The following is a 25349-nucleotide window of genomic DNA, read 5'->3' on the forward strand; positions in this document are numbered from 1 at the left end:
GTCCTTAGTGCCCAAAGGAGGACTACTTCCTCCAGGGAACACATAAATGGTTCCTTTAGATTGGAAGTAGAGTTTTCCCTTGGCTCAATTGGAGCTCTGTATGTTATCTAATCAAAAGGCAGAGAGGGGATCAACTGTACCAGATAGTGTGATTGATCTAGGTTACCAGAAGGAAAATGGGGGATGGGCAGGAAGGCTATGTTTGGAATCCAGAGTACTGGGTGCCTCTTGGATCTCCCATGTCCAATAACAACCGTCAACGGGAAACTTGGCAACCCTTCAAACCTAAGACCAAGAAGAACCTGAACTGTACGGCTCTTACCCACCAGGTAAAGAACCAAACCAGCTAGAGAGCTAGCAGCTGGTAAGAGGGACAGAGAAGGGGGTGGAAGAGGGTTGCCATTGAGTGCAAAATTACGTCTTGTGACCAGCGAGCGGCAGAAGGGGCTGCTGTAGTGGGTTTCTGGGTTTCTGTTGTTGGTTTTCTGCACCCACCCCATCTTACTGGAAGAGCCCTGGTGATGGGTGACGTTTTAAGTTAAAGGGTATGACCAGAGGATGACAAGAGTATGGTTAAGTATGAGAAGGAGGTGGTGGTTGATGAGACTGTGTTTCTCCTATTGAAGATGAGCTTTCCTTCCATTTTTAGAAAATTGAGGTGAAGTTTACATGAAATGAGCCATTTTAAAGTAAATGATCAGTGGCACTTTGTACCTTCACAGTACATGCAAGGTAGCAACCAGCATCATAATCTATTTCCAAAACTTGCCATCACCCCAAACAGAAATTATGTAATCATTAAGCAACAGAGACATGAGTTTTTCATCTGAAGGATCAGTGGATGGTGGGGGCAAAAGGCATGGCTGTTTGGATGTCCTGTCCCCTAAATCCACTCTCTCCTTGCTCCCTTTACTGCAAGGCTGACCCTTGTGGACTGAACTCTGTGAAGTTACTCAGGTGCCTTCCCTTCTGGCTCCCTAATGGATTTGGCTAAGGGGAGGCACCAGCAGGATCAAAAGCAGAATATTTATCCCCTGCTTCCCCGTCTGGCAGGGGCTTTGCTCTGCTCCCTATGGCTGTGGCTCCAGCAGGGTGGCCCCCTCCTCTAGGAACAGCTCCTTCTTCTTGTCCTAGGGGGAGGGAGTCTAGGGGTTGTAATGGCTTTCTGAAGTGTGAGTCCCCTGGGCCCCATTCCTGGTAGGTTCCCTTAACCCTTCCCACACCTCTGTAAAGAATCCTTTAGTTGAAGGCTCTTCAGTATCCCTTTGGGTGTATCGTCTGTTTCTTGTTGAGACATCGATTGACACAGGAACGGATGGCATGGTCCTTCCCTACAGTCCCTTTGCACTGACCACTCCTGACTCCCAGTCGAAGCAAACAAGATGATTTCCTGGACAGCCCACCTTCCAAGGGTGCCTGGGGTGTGTGCCAAGGCCCCACTGCCCTCTGGTGGTCAGCTCCTGGAAATGCACCTCAGGGATCCAACCTCCACTGAACTGAGCCCATTGGGCACCCTGCACAGTGCTGAACCTTACACACCTGAGCACTTTCATCCACGTTACTGTCCCCACTTTACAGGTACCAGAACCTTCCCACTTCCCTTATGTATAAATCAAAATCTAGCCAAGGATTACAAGGTCCCATCTTTGCCTCCCTTCCTGTCACTCTCTGACCCAGCCAAACCGGTCGTTTCTCAGATCCTAAGGTCTTCGCATGTGCAGCTCCCAATTAGAATATTCAGGAACTCTCTGAAACTTTCATCACCTGATCAATCTCAGCTTATTCTCTAGTCCTTTCCTAAGATCACTCAGGATAGTCCTCCTTGCCACTCCCGACCCCCTTTCACTTGCTGTCATTCACAAACACACTGGGTTTTTCGTGGTCTGCATGAACGTCTGCTGGATAGTGCTCTCTCCTCAGGAGGCCGGAGGCTCCGGAGGGCAGGGAGCATCTTGCTTTGCCCACTGCTGTTATCTCCAGGGCCTGGCACACAGCAATACCACCACCAGCTGCTGACACGGATTAGGCATTTCTCTGCGCTAGCCATTGAGCTAAGTCCTTCAGGCGCCCAGGCCAGGCCACCCTCCTTCCCAAAGTCCTGGTCCCTAGGAAGCAGCCCTCAACTGTATAAAAACTCACACGTGTTTATTAGAATATGAAAAAGATTCGGTTTCTTCTGTACAGGCAGCAGAGCGGCAGCAGCTGTGGTGGCTTTGAACATGGTTGTCAATGTCACCCTTGCATGGGGACTCCTGCCCAAAACAGCACTTGCACGGTGAGGAGGGGGACAGATGAGCACCCACTGCCCAGTCCGCTGGGAAGAGGGGCACTCTGACTATTGCACAATCCTGGGGAAGGACAGACGCCAATAGGCCTGGGCCTGGCCATGGTGGCAGTGGGGGTGGGAGTGTGTGCCTGTGAGCAAAGGCCCCTAAGGGCCCAGGACTCTGCCCACCACCAGCCCTGGTGGGGTGGGAGATGCTGGGGGAAGGCCTTCTCCCCCAAGGGCTGGGCTCCACAGCAAGCTGGGTGCGGTGCACATAAGAGGGGGAGTCTGGGGGCACATAAGAGGTCCAGGGGCCTAGGGGGTGGGTGGGGGGAATGAGAGAAAGAACAGGTCAGCAGGGACTGAGGGTCAGGCCCAAGAGCAAAGGAGGTGCCAGGAGGCCCAGCATCAGTGAGTTAGAGAGAATCATGAATCGGGATGTGTGTGTGGTCACTTCTAAAATCACAGCCTTGGGGCCACAGTTAAGAGCCCAGGAGGCAGAGGACTGATCTGGGGGAGAGTGTTGGGCAGACAGGCACAAACGAGGAGGGGTAATGCTCTGGAGTAGGGGGGCCAGAGCTCTGTTCAATCAGGGGTGTTCAAAATGTTTTAAAAACAGGAATGCCCTCTGTGCAAACTGAATCATACATGGAGTGTGAACAGACAAAACAGATAAAAAGGCAGCACTTTCTGGATCCCCTGACAGTTCCTCCCCTGACAGTAGCCCCTGAAGGGTCTGGTGGTCCCTGGGGAAGCAGTCTGGAAAGCTAAGTCACATCACTGTCCAAAGTGCCCCAGCTCCAGTCAGGGAAGCTCAGATATGTCCTCAGCCTGCAGCTCTGAGTGAAGACAGGTCAGGGTGGCTGGCCAGGTGACAGAGCCAGCAGGAGGAGGGTGGGCCTGCCGTGTGTCACTGATTCGTACCCCAGTCAGATACCTGGTCCCCTAGTCTTCCCACTGTTAATGTAGGGCCCAGCCTAGGCCAAGAAAGGTCTCGGCTCCTTCCCTTTCCAGGTGGGACCAAGACTGAGCCAGAGGCTCTTTGGTTAGGAACTAAGATTGGTTTGAATGAGAAGGGCGATGGAGCAGGAGGCAGGCCTCTGAGGGCTGGGAATCCCAGAGGCCCTGGGCCAGGTTTGGGAGACAGCCTGGATCAGGAAGGGGCAGAATCTGCCTCCCAGCCCAACAGTTCTGCCAAATGGATTGGGAAGGCAGTTCTGGTGGGAGGGAGGGCGCTTCCCAGGAGGCAGGGGAAGCCGTGCTGCGGTTGGGGCTGTGGGCCCAGCTGCCATGCGGTCAAGGGAGGGGCAGGGCCAATCCAGGTCAGGAAGGACGAGGGGAGTCCCCAGCTCCCCCAGCAGCCCCTGTTCTGGTGGGAGAGTCTGTGGTGGGATGGGCACTGCCCACTGACTCCAGCGCTACTGCCCCTTGGGGATGAAAGGCTCTCCCTCCCCAGGCTCAGGGTGAGGACCTGGGTCACTAAGGCAGCGCTGTATCCTCTGGGAGCTGGGGCTGTCACTTGGTCCAGGGGTGAAGACATCATCGGTGCCTGGGGATGAGGGCTCCTTGGTCCGCATCACAATGCCCCCATCGTCCTCCTCGTCCTCCTCCACCACCCTCGCTGGATCCCGGTTCAGCCCCAAGACCTTGCCCTTCAGCTCCTCGTTCACCAGGTCCACAGACTCGGGAGACTGCGGGGAGGCTGGGTCGATGGTGATAACAGGCAAATCGGCCTTCGGCTCATAGGCCAGGGGGTCTGGGGACCAAGAGCAAGGCACACGTTGGCTTCTGCCCTGAGTCTGGCCTGGTGTGTGCTCCACCTTGATGTGGGTCAGCAACCCCCCCAGAACCTTCCTAGGAGCATGGCAATGCTGCCACGTTTCAGGATTACTCCACATGGCTCCATGTGAGCCCTTATCAGATGGTTTCTCTTCCCTTCAGGCTGGGGCTCCAAAGGTAAGACTGTGCCCCTCTCCTTAGACCAGGGACTCCCACAGGTGACCCTCCTCAGACCAAGGATTAGGGCCCCTTCCTGAGTCACCACCTGCCCCTGGGGCCCAGGCCTGGGAGAAGGTCCGCTGCCATTTCCCTCACATGTTGGGATATCCCAATGGTGCAGACCCTTCTTGCCTCACCGCCAGGCACCAAACCCCTCCACGGTCCTCACCGTGAGCCCCACATGAAGCACCTCTGTCCCTAGGGAGGACAGCAGGGCCATTCTTCTGCCCCCTTGGGGGATCCCCAACTCCATCTGATGTAGAAGGAGCTCATGGCTTGGGAGGAGGTCAGAGGGAGTAGCCTGTCCTCCCCAGCGGTTCTCTGAGCCCCATTCCTGTCAGAGCCTCATCTTCAGGAGACACTGGCAATGAGTGCCCCACCTCAAGGCCCCTCGTCAGGCACCCTGCACTCTGCCTTACCTGAGCCGATGCGGGCCCTCGACATGGTGGGTGAGTCCAGCTTGTGGGCCGGCACCGTCAGGTAGTTGTTGATCTGACAGAGAGAGGGCAGACTGGGGTGAGTGCGGGCAGCCCCTCTGGATGGCGCCTGAGGCCTATGGCCACACCCTCCTTTGGCGAGCTGGTGCCCGGGTGCTCGCTCCCTCTTTGGCAGTTCCTCACTAGGCTCTTCACTTGCCTCTGCCAGCGCTGAGGCCGTGCTGGCACTTTAGGGGTTCCTGAAGGCTTGGCCCAGCCTGTGGTCAGGCCACGCAATCTCCTGAGCAGCCTTAAACTGCCCTGCCTCTCACACAGTGACACTGCCCTGGTCTCTATCTACTCCAGTCCACACTCGCCCCTGAGGTCCATAAAGTCAGCTCAGGAGAACTGGACCCCAAATGGCCCTCAGGTATCTCAGTGCAATATGTCTAGACTGAACTCAGGTTCTTATCTTCCCTTAAGCCCTTGTTCTATCCTAGGGACACCTGGGTGGCTCAGTCGGCTCAGTCTTGATTTCAGCTCAAGTCCTGATCTCTCTCATATATTTTTTTAATGTCTATTTATTCATTTTTGAGAGAGAGGGAGAGCACAAGAGGGGGAGGGGCAGAGAGAGAGAGAGAGAGAGAGAGAGAGAGAGAAGGGTGGGGGTGGGAGACACAGAATCTGAAGCAGGATCCAGGCTCTGAGCTGTCAGCCCAGAGCCTAATGTGGGGCTTGAACCCATGAACCGCAAGATCATGACCTGAGCTGGAATCGGACGCTTAACCAACCGAGCCACCCAGCTGCCCGTCTCTCATACTTTCAAGCCCTGTGTTGGGCTCTGCTCTGACAGTGTGGAGCCTGCTTGGGATTCTGTCTCTCTCTCTCTCTCTCTCTCTCTCTCTCTCTCTCTCTCTGCCCCTTCCCTGCTCACATGTGTGCATGCAATCTCTCTCTCTCAAAATAAATAAATAAACGTTGAAAAAAAAAAAGAAAATGAGGGGTTAGAGCACATGGATAGACTCAGATGTCTGAGGATATGATGAGACAGCAATGGCCTCTTTGCTGCTCTGAGAGGGAAGGAAGTGGAAGAAGAGGCAGCTTTCTGGAACCTGCCCTGGGGCTCAGCCTTCAATACAAGTGGAGGAGGCCCCCCCCCAAAAAAAACCCCAAAAAACCCAGATTGCAGAGGCTCTCTCTTCAAAGGGGCTTGGTGGTGGGGGTGTGGGAAGAACCCGGACTCCCGGAAAGGCGGGAGCCAGCTCCAGTCCTAGACGCACCTTCTGCTCTAGTTGCCGGGCCTTCTGTCTGCGCAGCAGCATCTGGTTCCAGGCCTCCTCATAGGGATCTGCCACCAGTGTGTGTCTGTTGTAGGACCGCAGCTGTGGGAGGAACAGCCGTCAGGCACTAGAAGCTGGGCCTGGAGGAGCCAGGGGGCGTCTGGGCACGTGTGGGGCAGGGCTGGAGCAGAGAGACTCCTCTGCTGTAAGGGCACCAGGCAGGGAGCAGCCCCTCACCCGCTGCCTGGTCTTCTGCAAGTTGTTCCTCAGGATTTTGCGAATCTCCTCCTCCTTGTCCTTGGACAGAGCTGGCAGGATGCGCTCGGCAGGCAGGGACTTGGGGTGGATGTTCCTGGACAACAGGGCACAGGTTAGGTCCCCGGGAGAACTCCTGTGACCCTGGAGTGCAGGGTCCGGGCCAGGAGGTCACCCAGGGGATGGCCTGGGGGTGGGGGTGGTCCTCACTGTGGCCCTGCAGCCCTCTCACCCACCCTGCTTGGACAACAGAGGGGCCTGCCCCCCACCCCCCGGCGGCCTGCCAGGTTGGTGTGCGTGCAGAAGCTGCCAGCATCGGCCATGGGCACTCACTGCATGGAGACAGTGGAGACAGCAGAAGGGATCTTGCCCATGCCACCGCTCTCCACCAGCTCAATGGCCTGCTTCATCTCCATCTTGTGGTAGAAGGCGATGAGCTGTGGCTCCTTGGAGCGCTCCCCGGCTATCAGACACTTCTTCACATACTTCTTGTTAAACCGGTTGAGCCTGGCGGGAGGGGGGAGGAGGGAGGAGATGCGTGGAGCCAGTTCCTCAGGGTGGGATGACACCCAGGGCCCGGGGAGACCCTCACCTGCCCCTCCCCGCCCACCAGGCCTGCCACCTACTTGTCCTTCCAGTGGTGGTGGCCGTAGTGGCCACAGATGTCCTCGATGCCTGTCAGAAGGTGGTCCAGGAACTGAAATGGGCCCAGGGCCAGGTCAAGCCTCACTACTGGGCTCCTTCCCTAAGGAGACTTCTGAATGGCCCCCCCCCACCCCCACCTTCCACTCTAGTGTAGCTCTGCTCAGCCCAGCCCTGTAGTTCCAGGAGCAGCCAGGAGGTGGCACCAACACCTCACTCATCCTGAACCCATGGCACCTCAAACCCTCTGCCTCTGGGGCCTGGCTGAGCCCCCTTCCCTGAAACCACCTGTGCCCAATGCCTGCAATAGGTTCCCAGTAGAGGTAGAGATAGCATGACCCCCCCCCTCCTGGCACTCCTGGCTGCCCACACCACACCTGCCTATGGCACAATATGGTGACCTCAAGGGGCTGAAGGATGACCCAACACTGGGATGAGGGAGGAAGGAGCTGAGTGAGGCAACGGACATGAGGCCTGGCTGCTCCCCAGCTCCCTGAGCCTTTTGCAACCGAGCGCCAAGGCCCAGCTTCCAGTACCTGTGTGTGGATTTCCTCGTTGATAGAACGCTTTGTTTCTTGCTTTTTCTTCACAGCCAACAGGTCTACCAGGGGCCGAATGGTCATGCCCTGGGGGGTAGGTAGGTGTCAGGCACTCCAGTTCTGCTACCCTGGCAGGGAGGCCCAACCTCCCCTGCCCCCACCTGCAGAGCTCCTGAGGCTGGTATGCCCTCTGCTCTGAAGTCCCCAATCTCCCAACCTCCGTGCCAGCCATCGTATAAAGGCAGGTCCTTAAGGGCTGTTTCTTCCTGAAGACACGAGCCCATCCAGGGGAATGACTCCCTTAGCCTGGGCAAGGGGTTGGAGGGCCTGGGTTCAAATGTGGGCTCCGCCACAGACATACTTTGCAACCCCAGAGAAGTCAGGCCTGGCTGATAGGGAAAACTACTTCTGCTCTGCCTCCCTCACAGGACTGCCACTGATAACCTAGTAAGAGTGACAGCAAATTTAACTGCATGTTTGCCAGGTGCCAGAGCCAGCTGTGATTTACTAGTATTAGTTCGTGAATACCCACAATGACCCTAAGAGGTAGATCTTTCCATTGTCCCCATTTTACAGACGAGGAAACTGACATAGAGGGTAAGTAACTTTCTAAGGTCTCACAGGAGTAGTAAAGCTGGATTCAGACCCAAGCAGGAAGGCCCTCCCTCAATGCTGACTTCATTGAAAATGGGCTTGGTAAACCATTACCATATACAACTGCAAAGTTAAGGTCATAAAATATTTTTGAAGATGGAAACAGGGCAAGCGGGTGAAGGAGGCAGCCCCCTATCCTTATTAAGGACAGAAGGTAAGTCTAGCCCCAGGAGGATGCCGCCATATCTTTTTCTTTTGAGAAGGCAATGCTGTCTCCCAGCTAAGGCTTTGCCACGATTTATATCTAGGAAAGACAGAGGGGATAGAAATGGAGGCCTAGACAGACCATTTCTCACTTGCCCAAAGTCACAGGTCAGGTAAGGTGGAGCAAATTTCCGCCATCCAGGCTGGGTTTCCTTGGGGATTCTGAGGGGTTTGGGGGGACTCTCAGCTAAGCCAGGTTCATTTAAATGCACAGAAAATACTGACCAGCAAGGCTGGAAGGACTCTGGGATCATCTAAGCTGATGCCCTCACTTCACAGATGGGGAAGTGAACCCAGAAAAGGGAGGAGGGTCTTTCCCAGGGTCACACAGGGGCAGCACAGCTCGGGCTGACTCCAGACCTCCTGCTGCCCAACTCAACAACCTTTCTAGCTCCCCTCGTTGTGCTATGATTATCCCATTTTACAGGCGCAGAAACTGAGATCCTAGGACATTAAATCACTTCCCCAAAGCCCTGTAAAGAGCCTGTGGGCCTGCTGACTGCACCCACTTCTCTCAATGCTGTCTGGATCTCTAACTAAGTTAGGCAGCATTCTGGCTGCTCTACTTTCTGATCGGTTGCTCACTATCATAATTCCCCCTTCACAATTAAGGAAAATGAGGCCCAGAAAGGGGGAGTGGCTTGCCCAAGATTGCACAGCAAGTTATCAGTGAACTAGAACGTGTGGCCCCCTCTCACTGGCAGACCCAGGGTCCCCAGGCAGGGCTGCTCCACCCTGTCCAGCACCTGCACAAAGACGGTGAAGAAGATGACAGTGATGATGGCAGTGAGGAACAGGTCACACATGGGGAAGTGCTTCTTGTCCAGGAGGTAGCCCAAGGAGAAGGCGATGGCCCCTCGCAGGCCTCCGTAGGCAATGATGAACTGGTCCTTGGGGGTCAGCTTCACAATTCGGAACTTGTTGATGAACCAGGTCAGGCCCAGCACACCTGCCAGGGAAGGGCAGGAAGAGTGTCAAACTGTCCCCAGTCCCTCCTGGCTTCCCCGCAACCGCTCTGTCTGGAGGAAGCCTCCGCAAGTACACCCACCCAGTGCGCTCATTTCCTGGGTCCCTCAGCCAACAGCTGGGTGGATCCCTCAGAGGGTTTCCCAACCTGGATGTGCTTTAGAGATATCACAAGGCCTCCGGTGGCTGGATGTCAGAAGGGGGATGGGAGAAGAGCTGAAACAAGGGTGGCCACATGTTGGTATCTATTAATTATAATGGGTTCATGGGCTCAAATTTTCTGTGTGCTTCAAATTTTCCATAATAAAAAAGTTTTCTTAATTTCCTTTTTTTTTTATGCTTCTTTATTTTTTAGAGAGAGAGAGACGGAGTGCAAGTGGGGGAGGGGCAGAGAGAGGGAGACACAGAATCTGAAGCAGGCTCCAGCTGTACTGACAGCTCAGAGCCCAATGCCGGGCTCGAACTCAAGAACTGCAAGATCACGCATGACCTGAACCAAAGGTGGACACTCAACTGACTGAACCACCCAGGTGCCCCTAAAACGTTGTGGGTATTTTGGGTTTTTTTGTTTTTTAAATGCAGAGACTTGGATGCAACCTCAAGCACAGAACCAGAATCTCTGGAGGATGAGGCCCTGGAAGAAAGGGGATTTAGAACAGTGCACCGAGTGGATGTGATACCCAGTCAGGCTTGGGGACCAAAGACCTAGTCTCAGAGGAAAGGTGAGTGAGACCCAGAGGGGGAAGTGATACAGTCTCTGAGGTGAGGCGTGTCTGGAAAGTATAAGCAGGACCCAAGGACTGGAAGCCTGGTCCCTGGGTGTGGCCCTGGGCTGGCGGCGCGGCCAGGTTTGGAGGAGCCGTCCTCAGCTTTCCAAGGCTTGAGTCATCGGCGCCACAGGACCACGCAGAAAACATTCACAAACCCAAGCTCTGTGGCACAGGCTCCCCGAGGCCCCTCTGTGCACTCACACACAACCGTCTTCCCAGAGGTCACAGACTCACCGTGAGCATGGGCTCCTCTCGAGGACCCATCGTGGTCTCAGCATGGCAGAGAGGGGCAGGGGAGCACCTGCTGCACAGCCAAGCAGGGGCTCTCCACACAGGGCACCCTTCCTTCCCCCCCAGCCGACCCCCTGCCCCCACCGCGCACGCTCGCACACACACCTCCACCCGGCTCCAGCCCAGGACCTCACCCAGCACTCGGGCGATGAGGCAGAAGAGCAGGGTGCTGATGACAAAGGTCCAGTTCCAGTGGTGGGAGCCAGCCACCGTGGAGACGCCGAGGAAGATAAAGATGAGGGTCTCACTGACACTGCTCCACATCTTCAGGAAATATTTGATGGTCGTGTGGGACTTGTGGGAGATGTTGGCCTCCACGTAGGGGCGCATCACCACTCCCGAGGCAATGAGTCTGGGGTCAGAAAAGAGCAGAGTTCGGGGTTCAGGCGAGCTGCACCTTCCCAAAGCCCTTCCACTGCCAGGGAGGCTGAGCGATACCCATTTACTGAGCTCCTCTGACGGGTCAGGCACTCACGGTGGGCTTCACGTGACTTTTCCAGCTCAATCCTCTCACTCAACCCTCAGACACCGTCATGTTTTTGCATTTTTCAGCTGAGGGACCTGAGAGTTAAGAGACACTTCACCCTTCCACTGTTACCCAGCCAGTGAGTGGCAGAGCTAAGATGCAAACCGAGGTCTGCCCGACTCCCAGGCCTGTGCCTCCTCCCCAAGGCCGTGCTGCCTCTCTGCCTAACAGGAGTCAATTACACATGTCTGTGGCCTTGGTTTATTACCCTCACAGATGGGGGTCTCCACAGTAGCTGGCCAAGCTGTCCTGGCCTGGGGTCCATACCTGAGCTCTGCTCCTGCTGGCCTGGCCTCCTCAAGGTCACCCTGAATCCTGTGATCCAACCCGGCCTCTCCACTTCCAATGTCCTGCTCTACCGGGCACACCTCACTGCTTCTCCACCTTACCCTGACTTCAAGGCCCAGCTGAGGCCTCAGGACCTCTATGACTCCTCACAGCAATGGAGGCCCCAAGCCTTCTCGCTAGGGCTACAGAAGGGCACAGTGAATGCAGGAGCCTTTGTCTAGCTACAACCAAGGAACCCCCTTGGAGGCCAATGAAGGGAAGAAGTAGCAGGGCTGACGCTTTCCAAAACTTTAAACTCAGTGCTTCCCAGGGCAGTCCCAGGACCTGGAGCCTGGTGCATGAATCTTATCCCTGGAGCTGGAGGCTGGGCACTGGGGAGCTCCCTTGTGTTGGCAGGCCGCCCCCCCCCCCCCATGCCATGCCCAGACTCACGCCATGATACCCGACAGGTGGAAGAGCTCGGCTGATAGGTAGGCCATGTAGCTGTAGAGGAAGACGAAGAGCGGCTCGATGACACGGATGTGGGAGGTGAATCGGGACGTGAAGGCTGCAATGACCCCGTAGACCACACCCACAAACACCCCGCCCAGGGACACCACGAAGAAGCTCAGGAAGCCAAGGACGATGTCCACGATGCCCACTCGGTCGTAGTTTGCAAACTCCTCAAAGAGATGATACAGGACCTGGGGAGGACGTGCAGGGTGGTTGGCAGGAGGGCAGGGCCCTGGCCCTCCAGCTCTCTGGGGTCCACCCAAGGGTGATCATGTGCCTTCCACTGACCACGGCCACAAGAAGAGGCCATGTGATAGTGGAGACACGCTAGTGCCAAGCAGGTGGTCCAAACCACTGGGCCAGGGGCTCGAGGGCCTCGCTTCCGGCAGGCAGCATGCCGTGCTGATCAAGAGCACAAACTCTGAACCCAAACTGTCTGGGTTGAACAGTGGCTCTGCCGTGCCCTAGCTGTGTGCATGGGGCAGATTACTGTCTCCCTGTGCTGCAATCTTCCTAGCCATAAAATGGGATTACAGTACCAACCTTACAGGACTATTGTGAGGACTAAACTACTTAATAAAGGCAAAGTGCCCAGGACCATGCCTATCACAGTGTTAGCTATTCCTGGCACTAAGGGGCCTCTCTCACTGTCTGACCTTGGGCAGGTCATGTCCCTGTCTGGATTTCAGTCTCTTCTTCAGCATAAATCAGGGAGAATTCAGACCATGAACTAGAACAGGACTTCTTAACCTGTGAAAATTTCTGAAAATATACACAGGCAGGCCATACCCGCCTTGGATTCTCTGGAGGTGGGGCCCAGAAATCTCTACTCAACAAGCTCTTCAGGGGGTTACCGTGAACGGCCAAATTCAGATACTATGGAACTAGAGGCTTTCTAAGGCTTCCCCACCTCCTGGACTGGGAAAGAAACAGTCACTGTAATGCTATCGTCAGATGTTTAAATGGGACTTCATATATTGTAAAGCCCTTGGACAACGGTCACCCTGCTTGACACACAGCAGCCTCATGAGGTAAGCGAGCCAAGGATGCCCACTCCTTTGCTCAACTGAAGCCCACAGTGGTGGAGCGACTTGACACAGGGCCCCCAGACCCCATCAGCAAAGCCAGGCCCAGAACTTGCTCCCTGACAGCAGTGGGCAGGCCCTCCCCAGCAGGTACAGCTCTGAAGATCCACCCCCACTCAGGTGCCAGCTCCCTGGCTACCAGGCCTTCTCCTAGACAGCTGTGCCAGGAAACCAGCTGGAGTTTCCAGGCCTGGGGGTGCTGAGGGAGAGAGAAAAGGACCTGAGGGTTACTGAAAGGGGACTCTCCAAAGCCCCCAGTACCTAGAGACAAGGAGGCCTGGGTAGGAGTGGTGACCTGTTCCAGGGCAAAAGCCTGAGACCATGGGACTCAGGGGGAGCCTTCAGCTTTAATGTTGGGAACAGGGCACTCACGTTTGTGGCCAGAGCTCCAGAAAGGGTCTGACTTGGGGCAGACGGAAGGGGAGATGCCGAGCACTGTCCAGTCTGCAGTGCTGCCTGGACCATAGCTGTCTGGGAGACAGGCAGGGCTCCCGCAGTGGACAGCAGGTGCATTCTTAGCCCTCGGCTACCTAAACTCACTCCTGGCCTGAGGAGGTTCATGGGTCCTCACAGTGCACTACCTGGGCCAGTGGGGCAGGTGAAGGGCGAGGTCCTCCTCTCCCACCCGGCTATAGACTAGAGAGGCAGTGTAGCATAGTGGTAAGTGTGTGGGCTCAGGGCTCCGACTGTGTAGATCTGAACCCCAGCTACCTCATTTATCAGCTAACATGACCCTGGATGAGCTCCTTAACCTCTCAGTATCTCAGTTTCCTCACTTGGAAAAACGGGATAGTTACAGTGCCAACCTCCCGGAGTTTCTGTGTGGATCAGATGAGGCAAATACATATTCAGACAGGAAGTGCTCACATAGGAAGTGAGCTCACTACCAGCACTGCCACCACCTTGGGAGGCATGGCCAGATGCCCAAGTTGGCCAGACTGCGGTATCCACTTGACATAAGCAGGCCCCACTGCTCCCCGATAGTGCCAACCTGAACCCCAACACCCAGACCCAACTGGGGAGGGCTTTGACTTTGGTACTTGCTGGTAAGTGTGCCTCCTGTAAGAACCCTGGGAGGATGACAGGCTGGGTACTGCAATCCTTGTTACAGATGGAGAAACTGAGGCAAGAGCTGGTGCCAGAAGACCCAGCACTGAGGGCTGCCTGCTTAGACCAGACTGCTGCTCCCCCAGCCCCACAAGGACCCGATGAAGGCAGCAGGGGAGGAAGAGGAAGCTGAGGCTGCCGGCCCCCCCCTCCCCCCCCACTGCTGTCTGTCTCTTCTTTGAAGTGCGGCTTCCTGAGGGGCTGGGGTGGGTGAAGAGGGAGCGTGTGTGTGAGCATGCACTGGCGTGCAGGTGTCCTTGTGTTTTCCCGTGTGTGCAGTGCTCTCTGAGGGGGCCAGCTAGGAGAATGGGAGTGTTTTCACAATGTGTGAGTGTGCACATACACATACCTGTTTCCTGAGGAAACCAGCTGGGAGGAAGGGCATGTGTGAGCACATACAGCACAGCCATGTGCCAGACTCTGTGTTGGGGCTGTCTGTTCTTACTAGATCCTGGGAGGAAAGCAGTATCTGCTCTGCCACTTTGCAGCTATCAAAGGTGAGGCCCAGAGAGGTATGGTGATTTGCCTAAGGTCAGGTAATAAGCAAGTGGCCAACCCCAGACAATCTATTTTACTTATCACCTTCTGGAGGGTTCTTTTTTTTTTTTTTTTGATAAATTGTATTTTTTATGTTTTTAAAGTAGGCTCCATGCCCAATGTGGGACTTGAACTCGTGACCCTGAAATGAAGAGTTGCATGCTCCACTAACTGAGCCAGCCAGGTGCCCTTTCTGGAGGTTTTGAGGGCAGGGTCCCTTTCCACCACTGCTGCCCCCAAACTGCACACACCTAACTATAACTTAAGACCCAGCCAACATAAAGCTGAAATGGCCCTGATAGACTAAATGGCCTATAAAGGACAAACTGAAGTCTAAAGAGGATATGTAATTTAACCAAGATCACATCACGATCTGAGTCAGGGACAAAGAATATGCCCCGGGAAGGCCAAGAGCTCAGGTCCGGACGTCTGACAGACCTGACTTCTAACCTTGGTTCTATCATATGTTAGCCAGTTGTTTAACTTCAGCGAGCCTGATGCTTCTTCGTTTGTAAAGAAGCACCTCCGAAGATCATCATCAGGATTAAATGAGATAATCCACACTGAGTGCTCAGAGTGATGCCTGGCACAGAGTAAGCAGGAATGGACATTAGCTGTTTGGCTACTGTGATTAGCGGGTGGATGTGGGATTCACTCTGGACCTGGATTCAGGTCTGTGCCCAATGTGCACGTGTGTGTGGCCACTGCCCCTCACCACAGTGACGGCGTCATTGAGCAGGGACTCCCCAAAGACAAGGATATGCAGCAGCTCATTGATGTGAATTTCCTCAAAGACGGCCAGCACGGCCACAGGGTCCACGGCTGAGATGATGCTGCCAAAGAGCAGGTTGTCCAGAAGGCCAATGTTGTTGATCTGCTCGCCGCCCACCAGGCACACGGCGTACATGAGGCCGCCCAGGAAGAAGGCATTCCACAGTGTGCCCACCACGGCGAAGATCAGGATGGTGCCCAGGTTCTCTGTGAACTGCCGCAGCGGCAGGAAGTAGCCCGCGTCCAGGATGATGGGCGGCAGCAGGAAGAGGAAGAAGACGTCGGATTGCAGGAAGGGGGGCGTCTCGCCCACGCCCTTGATCAGGCCCCCCACCAGCAGCCCCACCACGATCAGCAGGCAGCTCTCCGGGACGATGCTCGAGATAGTGGGGATCACATGGAAACCTGCGGAGGGTGAGAGAACAGGAGGCCATGGTCTTGCGGCGAGCCAGGACGGAAGGTTGGGGACAGGGCTGGGGACAGAGGAGCAGCTGGTGAGAGGGGGACAGAGGAGCAGCTGGTGAGAGGGGCACAGGCTTGGTCTCGGAGGGCCGCTCTGTTAACTCTCTGAGCCTTGGCTTCATCATCCGTAAAATGGAAGCAGTAATACCAGCTTCACCGGGTTTGCCGTATAAACTAATTGACAATGTTTTTAAAGTGTTTTTTCCAACGGATATACAGATGCTATCTCTGCCTCTGTCATAAAATAGTGGAAAGAAGCAGCTCTGTATGCCTCCGGAAGACAGAAATCATACACTGATTACCGAGGCTCCAAGTATCTAAGGGCATTAGCTATACCTGAACCCAAGTCAGCTTTCTAGGTACAAGTTCAGGGTGGCAGATGTGAGCTCGAGACCAGGCACAACAATCTAATGATTCTGTCTGAGGGAAGGAAGTGAGTTCCCCATCACGAAGGTGTTTAAGCAGAAAGCAGACAACCAGTTGGTCAAGAAATAACACAGGAGATAGAAGGAAGCACAGAAGAATCAAAGAACATCAGCACAGAAAGGAACTTGGGGATCAAACCACCTGCCGTCTGCAAACCTACAGAATGTACACAGTGACCCCTAACTCCAGATTCGTGTGCTTTCCTGCTAAGCCCAGAGAGCTGCTCAAGAAGCCAATGGCGATCAGTCCATTTTGCATGTGAGACAAAACCTATATGCCATCCTGTTTTCTAGCCTAATCCCATCCACTTTAAAGATAGAGCAACCGAGGCCCAGAAAGGGGAAGGGCATGAGGGCACACTTGCATGAGGGCACACGGCAAATCAGTAGCAGAACCAGGACAGAACCCAGGTCTGACCCCCGTAGCTCCCATCAAACTCCTAAGTTCTAGAAGTCAATCCTCACTCTCCCTCCTCATCAAGGCATGAACATGCCCCTCTGCCTGACACCCTCTCCCCAAGCTAGCAGCAGTGGTCCACACTGAGGCTCCAAACCCAGAGCTAGGAAGTAGCAAAAATGCCCTTCTGAGAGGTGCTCCTTCAATGCCAGGTTTGGTCCCAAGCTCCCTAAGGGTTTTGGGTTTATTTTTGGGTGGGGAGGTGGGTGGAGAAGACCCAGGCATTTAACCCCATGTTGAGTGCCATAAAACCCACGGTAAGCTTGGTTAAGAGAGTATGACGGTTTGTTTAAGGTGAAAGTTCTTGCTCCCGTCCCCTCCCTAGCCTGTAATCTGTGCAGGCACATTCCCTACCCATTTACAATGAGATCCCCAGGGCTAGGGACATAGTAGGAACTCAACAAGTATCTACTGATTTGAAAATGCACAGGGCTAGGCCATTACTGACATAATTCCTGACAACCCATCTGGCCAAGCTTTGGCTCTCATTACCCCTGAGATCTGTGGGAAGGAGAAGAAACATCCCTCCTCATGCCCAAAGCCCCTTCTACTCTCCAATACCGATCTGGGTAGTGCCAGTACAGCTACAAGTCAAGACTCACCCTCAAAACACTAGCTAGGCCCAGAACGTTGGTACAGTGCCAAGCACCCAGGAGACACTCAAAACATGTTAGAAAAAAACACGTCTCCATTGTAGGCGAGGAGAGCACCCCAAAGCCACCAGTACAATTCTCTTGACTTCAAAACAGACCTGACCAAACTCCCCACTTGCTGAAAAATCCCCCAGTCTTTGTAGTGTCTAGGAGTAACCCCCGGTGTTCAGTTGGCTGGTGCAATGGAAGGGGCATTTCGCCCAAATGAACCACATCCTCTCTTGTCTATAGATCTTTGCCTGGTCTAGTCTGTCTCTCCAGAACACCATTCCTGTACCTCTATCCCCATGTGTGTGGCTGATGCCACATGCTTCTATCCTCCTGCTGCTCCAGGAAGCATTCCCTGACCATCCCTGTCTGTTCACATTAGGGCAGGAGTCCCTCTCCGGTGCCTCCCCTTCTCGAACCTTCAATCCACAGACCCTGCCCAGATTTCTCTCTCTCCCCCGGCACCCAGCAAGGTCAGACAACCTAGGCCGGAGCAGTGGAGACGGGACAATGGCACCACACCCAGAGACCTGCACTGCCCCGGAGGGGAGATAGGATGGCATGGGACTTTGGGGGAGCAGAGCTCCTGCTGGCCACCAGGAAGCTGATCCTCAAGGCCAGGAGTCCAGCTCCAAGTCTAGCCAGCTGACCTTGACATCCTGCCCTGGAACTGAGCACCAACAGCTAGCTGCCTTAGGAGAAGGCATAGTCTAAAGAGACAGCCCAGGCAAGCAGGCGACAGCCTCCACCTCCATCTAGCACATTAGGCTTTGAAAATTCCTCCCTGCCCCCCCCGCCCCCCCCAATGCTATCAGTCGATCCACAAAGCTTTCCTGGGACCGGGAAGTGCCACACCATGCATTGGAAACCCAGAGAGGAGTACCACATGGGAGGACGGGGTAGGGGGACATGCAAAACAAGCCAAGAGCAGTAACGTGAAGAATGTTCATTGTTCCTAAAGATGCACTGTGAGCCAGGCACTGTGCTGGGAGCCTGGCATATAGTGTCTCTTCAGTCCTCACAACAGCCCCGTGGGATAAGTATTGTCCCCATTTTGCAGAAGAGAAAGGTGGGGCCTGGCAAGCAAGATTCGGTAGCTTCCCCAGAGTCTAAGGGAAGAATTCTACTCTAGCTTAGAATATCTGTAGCAGAGAGAGCTAATTAATCTTGTACTGAAACATGGGTATTTTCTCTGAGCCCAGGCTGGTGCTGTGCACTGGGGACACTGAGGTTACTCAAAGTCAGAACCTTCATGAAGAGCTTGTGGGAATGGCCATGCTTTACTCACTCTTGGGACTTCTAGGCCATCAGGCCTCCCTTGCTAGGCTAGGAGACAACTGGCACTCCTATTTGATGGAAGAAAAGCTAGAGCTCAGAGGAGGCAGGACAGGTCTCAGCTACCCAGGATCACTAGGTCTCAGGCCTCCTGACTTGGGTGCAATGTACTTTCTTCCACATAAGCTTGCTCCCAGAGTACCTGGGACTGGAGCCATGTTCCCAGAGTGAGTCTCCCCGGGTCTTCCTGTGCTGGCCTTGCCTCTTGGTGAGAAGACCCTGATGGGCAAGGACAGGGAAGGGCCAAGCCCAGACTGAAGAGGAAGGTCTGGGATCCACACTTGGCTCCTTACCCCTGGTAGGCGGTACATTACTGGAAAGCAGTTTCCAGTGGGGAGGGCGCAGTAGTACGGTGTGAGGCGGGGCATGAAGGCCTGTTCTGGCTTGTCCCTCTCCCAAGGCCCTGACTCTACCAGCTGTCCCCACCCTGTAGCCCTAGAGATCTCCTCAAGGTGCGGGAAGTTTGCTGACACCACGTGTGGTAAAAGGGGAATAGTCAAGCCCCAATCCCCTGACAAAGGCCCAGCACTGAGGGGAGATCCCAAGATGCCAGGAAATGAGGCTGGACTTCCAGGACCCAAACTTTGTGGCAGCAGTGATATCACCAGGATGGAATCTGGGGTGGGGCAGAGGCGGCTGGAATCAGATCCAGAGCCAGGAGAGTGGAACAGACCCTGGAGACCATCCAAACCCTCTGCCACATGGTCAGGGAAACTGAGACTCAAAGACAGCCAGTGACCTGTCAGTGTCACGTGACCATTCCACGGTGAGAAGCCAGGAAGCTCCAGGCCCAGTGATCTCTCAAACCACGTGGCCTCCCATGAGGGTGTGGAAATTCCACATCCCTGGGCCACAGGGCAAACCCACGGACATAGTTCTGACCATGGGAGGGGAGAGATGTTTCCCACTCTGCCCAGTGTAGGTGGCAGATGGGCAACTGCGGGGACTGGGGGACACACACACTCACCCACACTCTTGCTCTCCTACACTCTTACAAACTCCCTCTTACACACTCACCTGCAGTCTCTCACACTCACCCACAAGCTCTTGCACTCTTACACACTCCCTTTTACACATACTCATCCTCACTCGAGCTCTTATACACACTCCTCACACTCACTCCTTCTTACACATACATACCCCCTTACTCTCACCCACGCTCTCTTACACACGTATCCACACTCCCTTACAGCTCTCACACACATTTACTCCCTCTTACACACTCACCCACACTCTAACTCTCTCTCATAACACACTCTTACACACATTCACACGCTCTAGTTCTCTCTCATACACACACACACACGCACACTGAGCAGACACTGACCGAACTCCAAAGTGGTGAGGGGCTCCCGGTGCCTCTGCAACCTCCCCGCTCTCCACCATGAGAACATTTGATTTACATCTCCTGGGACGGTCCCCATCTGCTGAGACCGGTGCAGTGGAGCAGCAGGCAACGCTGTTGTACGTCACCCTCGGTAGCCAGGGTGACCGGACACCCCTGATCCCGCTTCCCGCATCTCGCCCCTGGCCTGGCCAGTCAGAGGGGAGTGCCGGGAAGAGGGGCCTCATTGGGCCACCAGTGCTGGTCACCAGGGACCCAGGGGTGTGCAAGGGGCTCTGCCGCCCTAGTTCCGGGCCTGAGGCCTGCTCTGGGGCTGCAACTCGGCCAGGTCCCGAGGGATTCCTGGTTGCACACGACTCCGTTTCTCTAACTCCCTCTTCAACTGCCCCAGCAACCAGTCTCAACTCCCGTCCTGAAAGGTAATACCTCCCAACGAAAGCCTGGCACTCTACAGTTTACAGCAGTGTGCTCTCATACTTTCCATCTCGTTTGCACCTCACCACAGCTCCGGGAGGTCACAATGGCCATCCCCTCATTTTACAGATGAGGAGACCGAGGCACAGAAAGGTTAAGCAACTTGCTCAAAGTCAAGTAGCTGATAACTGACTCAAACCCAGGCAGCGTGGCTCCAGGGTTTGTGTTCTTAGCCACTCAACACATTATCTCTGGTTTTGTTCTTATTTTGTTTCTAAGGGGAGCATCAGCACCCAGGCCCAAAGAGGCCCGAAGTGGCCCTGAGAAGGCCAGAGACGGTATTCTCTCCACGAGCTCTCCTCCAGGGAAGTCTTTCCACTGCTCCCCTTCCACTCCAGTGGCCTCGTAAAGACCTTGGGAAATCCTTCCTATCGTTTAGGTCTGTTGCCTTCAGGAAGCCCTCCCCGTGTTAACTCAGCCAGAAGGGCTCAGTCTTACCCACTAAACTCCTAAGGTAGGAGGTGGGAATTTTCAGACTGCTCAGCCCCTGCCTGCCTGATCTGTATTCGGCTCCGGTCTCCACTGGGGCTGGAGGCTCCTTTGGGGTAGGAGGGGCTCTGATTCTTCTTTAATCTGATTCTTTCCACCTACAATGTCAGCTATGAGGACCAAGGAAAAAGGTAAACAGACCAGAACACACTCCCCACTGCCCCAGCCGCTTCACAGCCAGACCAGCAGAGACAAAGATATGTGGCACTAGTCTCTCCTCCCTGGGTTCCAATCAGGGCTCCCAGCTGGGCAGCCTTGGGCATTTATGTTTTATCTCCTATTCTCAGTTTCCCCATCTGTGTAAAAGCCTATTTCAGAGGGTTTATGGAGTACAAGAGGAAATAATCCAGGCAGAGAATGCCAAACAGTGCTTGGCACTCACCGTTAGCAAAAAGTGGTGACTGCTTTTACTATTATAATTTTCTTCAAAACCCAAGTATAATGTGAATCGCTCTACACTATCATGACGTGTCAGTGTAAACTTGTCCATCACTGGGCCTTAAGCTCCCCGAGGGCGGAAATTCTCTAGAGTCATCTGGGTCTCCAGCTTCCAGCATATAGTAGGCATTAACTACTTGTGAACTGAGATAAAACTGACTTTTAGATGTCAGGAAAGAGGAAAGAGGAAGAAGGTGGGGATGGCTACATTTGATTTAGGGTAGGTGTTGCTCCCAGGGCAGGGACCATTTGGATTGGGCTTTGAAGGATCAACACAAGTCTGCCAGAGAGTGAGAGAGAAGCAGAAGGAATGCCATTCTAGGGTCTGTATCCTCTAAAGAGCCCAGGACAAGTATCCTGCACATAGCAAATAAATATACAGGTAATGAATAAATGAAACATGAGGAAAGAGAAAGACAAAGGGGAAGGCAGGCTGACTTCAACGAGCCTCTGCCAGTATCCAAGTATGAGTGTCGTTGTGAAGGTTAAATGTTACACGGTACACGTTACATGTGTCTCTGAATCTTGGTCCTTCCTCTGTAACCGGGGTGATGATGCCACCCTCAGGGTAGCTGTAAGGGTCACTGAGATCATTTATTTATAGCTCCTGGCCTATAGGAGTCACCCAATGAATGACAACTTATAAACATGTCAATCAATAGTGCCCACTCAATAATACTGTATTTGATCATGATTCACTTTAAGATACAATCTCTACACAGAGAAGAAAAAAACACTCACTAGATAGACGCACTTAGAGTGTCTGATGCAAGGTGTGGGGCTGGAGCCTTTACGTATCTCCTCTCATTTCCCCTCTTTAAAAAAATTTTTTTTAAATGTTTATTTATTCTTAAGAGAGAGAGACACACACACACACAGAGCGTGAGCAGGAGAGGCGCATAGAGAGAGGGAGAATAGAATCCCAAACAGGCTTCAGGCTCTGAGCTGTCAGCACACAGCCTGATGCAGGGCCCGAACCCATGAGCTGTGAGATCATAACCTGAGCTGAAGTCGGACACTTAACCGACTGAGCCACCCAGGCACCTCTCATTTCCCTCTCTTGTATCCTGACCCTCATTTGATAGATGAAGAAATTGAGGCAAGGAGAGGTGAACTGACTTGTCCAAGGCCACCTAGAGCTGGCAAGTGACAGAGTAAAAATTAGAACCCAGCTCTCCTAATTGCCAGTTTTTTTGTGTCGTGGTGCATCAGTGAAAACAAAGCTTGTCAGGACCAATGGGAAGAAGATTCAAGTTTGCCATCTGCCTCCACTGTGGACGGAGCCGTAAGTCAGTCTGTTCCAAGGGTGATACTCAGGAAAAGGGGGTTCAGGGAATGATGGAAGTTTCCTAAAGGATGTGGGACTGAACCTGGGCCTCATGGGCAGGAGACTGGAGGGAGAAGAGTGTGATGGGCAGGAGACTGGAGGGGGAAGAGTGTGAACAGAGGAGAGAGGGGATCTCAAAAGTCTTTCCAAGGGCCCTGAAACCTCCAGCCGGCCTGGAGATGAGACTGTGCAGGGAAGGAGACAACACTGGCTCACAGCTGGAGTGGGCAGGTCACAAGGGAATAGAGTCAAGGGGCCCCAGGGGATGCCGCAGGCCTCAGAGGGTCCCCTGACCCTTTAGGTCTGGCCCCCAATGACCATGACCCAGCCTTGAGCCAGGTTATACTTCTACCCTGCTTTTCATTCCCACTAGCCTTTTCCCTGGTCTCAGGGACGCACATCAGCAGCCCCTACCCCACCTTACCCCACTAGGGCAGTACTTCTTGGTACCCAGCCCAGCCTCCCCAATCACCTAAGCGCCCCATAAACATTTGTTGGATGCATTTCACTCCAGCAGATTCTCCCCATCCCCCACAGGAAAGCTCGGGATTGAGAGTCCCTGTGCAGTGAGGTAGAGGATGAGTCACACGGCGCCGTGCCGGAGGTGGGGGGGAAGGGAATAGGGACAGGGACCAGGGACTGGCAATAAACAGTCGTGTGTGTTGACAAGATATAGAGCTCCAGCAGGCAGCAATAGGACCTGGCAAGCCGGAGGTTCCCAGGCAGCCAGTAAGGATAGCAGCTCAGGGGGGTGGGGTAAGACCTCAGGCTCCAAAGACCTGTGGCTGGTTTGGGTCCTTGGCAGGTATGTGTTACACATACTGTTTCTTTTGATTTTTTCCAAAATGGAAATCTATTGCTTTGGTGATTTTAAACAGAACGCTTGGTCAATGAAAACTTTTCTCCAACGGGATATAAGTGCATTAAACAGGAAGAGGATGATCTCCCAGTGATTCTCCTCCTTTCCCTTTCCCTGCTATACAAGACCCCTCCCCCTCAAACCCACACTGTTAACAGTTCAGTGTGCAAAATTCCAAACTTTTCGGTACCTATAGTTTTAGAATTTAGTATAAATGGTATTCTGTATACTGTGCTAGAACTGCTTTTATGGGGCAGGGACCGCACCAAGCACTTTACTGAAGCATCATCTCCCCCTAATGCAGTAGGCGCTACTATTATCCCCATTTTAAGATAAAGAAAGAGAACATCAGAAGGATGACTGCTTACAGGCCCCAAGGTCACAGAGCCAGGGCCATGGAGCAGTGTTTCAGACCCAAGATTACCTTACCTCCTCCCCAGCCTTCCCATGGAGCAGTCTCATCATATACATGGCCTTGCCTGTGCCACAGTATATTGAACAGTCCCTCCCTGATGGCATTGGGGTGGAGGCTGGCTTCCATACTGAGATCCTACCTAAGAGCCCCAGGCAGGCCTTGCCCCTGCGGCCGGCAGTGAAACCAGAGGGCGTCTGCTTCCATTTTCTCTGTACCTTCCCCTGATCCCATAGTATCACTGGCACCAGAAAAATCTAAATCGTGTCCCTTGCAGAGGGGGCCCTCTGGGCAACCTGAAATTTCAATCATGCGGGGTGGAGGAAGCAAAAGCACAGAATGCTTGAGCTGGAGAAGAATCTGGGCTTAGTCTGGATTCAAGCCACCCTCCCATTCCTTTCCGGGTGCCCAGGTGTGCGTCTTCCACTCCCCCACCCATCCGCATCCCTCCTCCTGCCGGACTGCTCTCAGGACCTGCAGGCCCTACTCGCAGAAGCTCCTAGCACCGGTCTGCCCACACCAGAGGCAGGCGAAGAAACAAGAAGCTCGATAAGAGAGGTTCCATTTCCAGAAACTTTAGACCTTGGGAAAACTGGATTTCTCTTTTCTTTTCCTTTAGTGAGGGTAGGGTAGGGTTTGCAAAATGCAAATTTAGGAGAAAAACTGAAATCGAGTATGGCAAATACCTGTTGTTCTTAGTGTCCCTTCCAGTTGAAAGTCACTTAGCTTAGAAGCTTAACAATTAGATCCGTTATATAGAACTTGAACTTGCTCACAAGATCATCAAAGCAACATAAAGAGAAATTCTGCCATTTCCAGGACAACAGCCCTGCGGAAAGCGAGGCCCAGCGTCCCATTTTCAGCTGCTCCAGGGGAGGGGGGGCAGCTGTGAAGGGAGAACAAGACAAGACTTCAGAGGCGCCGTGGGAGAGAACAGCACCCAGGGAGGCATCTGGGGCCCCTCTACCCCTCCCAGCTCAATCAGTGCTTCACAGCCTCTGGGGGTGGTGATGAAGAAGGGGTGTTGGGCACCCCTCAACTTGGGCTTTTTGGGGACCTTTCAGAAAGGCCAGAAAGACACTGATGAAAGAACATGACCCTCGGAAGACTGAGCTTGGAATAGGCCTGAGAGGATGAGGAGGTTTCCCAAAGGGGTGGGCATGGGTGACCCTTAGGCCGGTGTGTCCATGTGCACGTGGGGTGGACTCTGAGTGGCAGGGGCACAGGAGCTGAACTCTCTCATTCCTCCACCTCCAAACATGCTCCTACACTGTTTCCCACCGCTCCAGTATCATTCAGTTGCTTGGGCCCCAAACCCTAGAATCATCCTGACACATCTCACACCCCACATCCAACCCAAACTCTTGCCTGGCTCTGTGGCCTCCTTGCTTTTCCTTGAGCATGAGAACAATTCCACCCCAGGGCCTTTGCATTTGCTCTTCCTTCCTCCTGAACCACTCTGTGCCACATAGTTGAACAGCAGCTTCCTTCCCTCTTTCAGGTCCTTGCTCAATTGCCACCTCCTCAGGGAGGTCTTCCCCAGGCCTCTCTATCCACTCACCCTGCTTTATCTTTCTCTACAGCACCCGTCACTTCCC

At 54.0% G+C, this 25349-nt stretch overlaps 1 protein-coding gene across 1 annotated transcript in view; it reads right to left on the reverse strand.

Moving 5' to 3' along the window:
- Positions 1-2124: 2124 nt before the first annotated feature.
- The window catches only part of SLC9A1 (solute carrier family 9 member A1), a 47829-nt gene continuing 24604 nt past the window's right edge, over positions 2125-25349 (reverse strand). The window contains exons 2-12 of the mRNA XM_015075071.3: positions 15032-15492; positions 11528-11778; positions 10416-10633; positions 9001-9203; positions 7394-7483; positions 6842-6912; positions 6549-6722; positions 6198-6312; positions 5961-6062; positions 4684-4756; positions 2125-4022 (exon numbers count right to left, since the gene is read on the reverse strand). Coding sequence (XP_014930557.2) covers positions 3685-4022; positions 4684-4756; positions 5961-6062; positions 6198-6312; positions 6549-6722; positions 6842-6912; positions 7394-7483; positions 9001-9203; positions 10416-10633; positions 11528-11778; positions 15032-15492 — 2096 coding nt within the window. The 3' untranslated portion in view covers positions 2125-3684. The remainder of the gene's footprint in view (positions 4023-4683; positions 4757-5960; positions 6063-6197; positions 6313-6548; positions 6723-6841; positions 6913-7393; positions 7484-9000; positions 9204-10415; positions 10634-11527; positions 11779-15031; positions 15493-25349) is intronic.

This window comes from Acinonyx jubatus, chromosome C1, assembly GCF_027475565.1.
Source record: "Acinonyx jubatus isolate Ajub_Pintada_27869175 chromosome C1, VMU_Ajub_asm_v1.0, whole genome shotgun sequence".
Classification (NCBI taxonomy): domain Eukaryota; kingdom Metazoa; phylum Chordata; class Mammalia; order Carnivora; family Felidae; genus Acinonyx; species Acinonyx jubatus.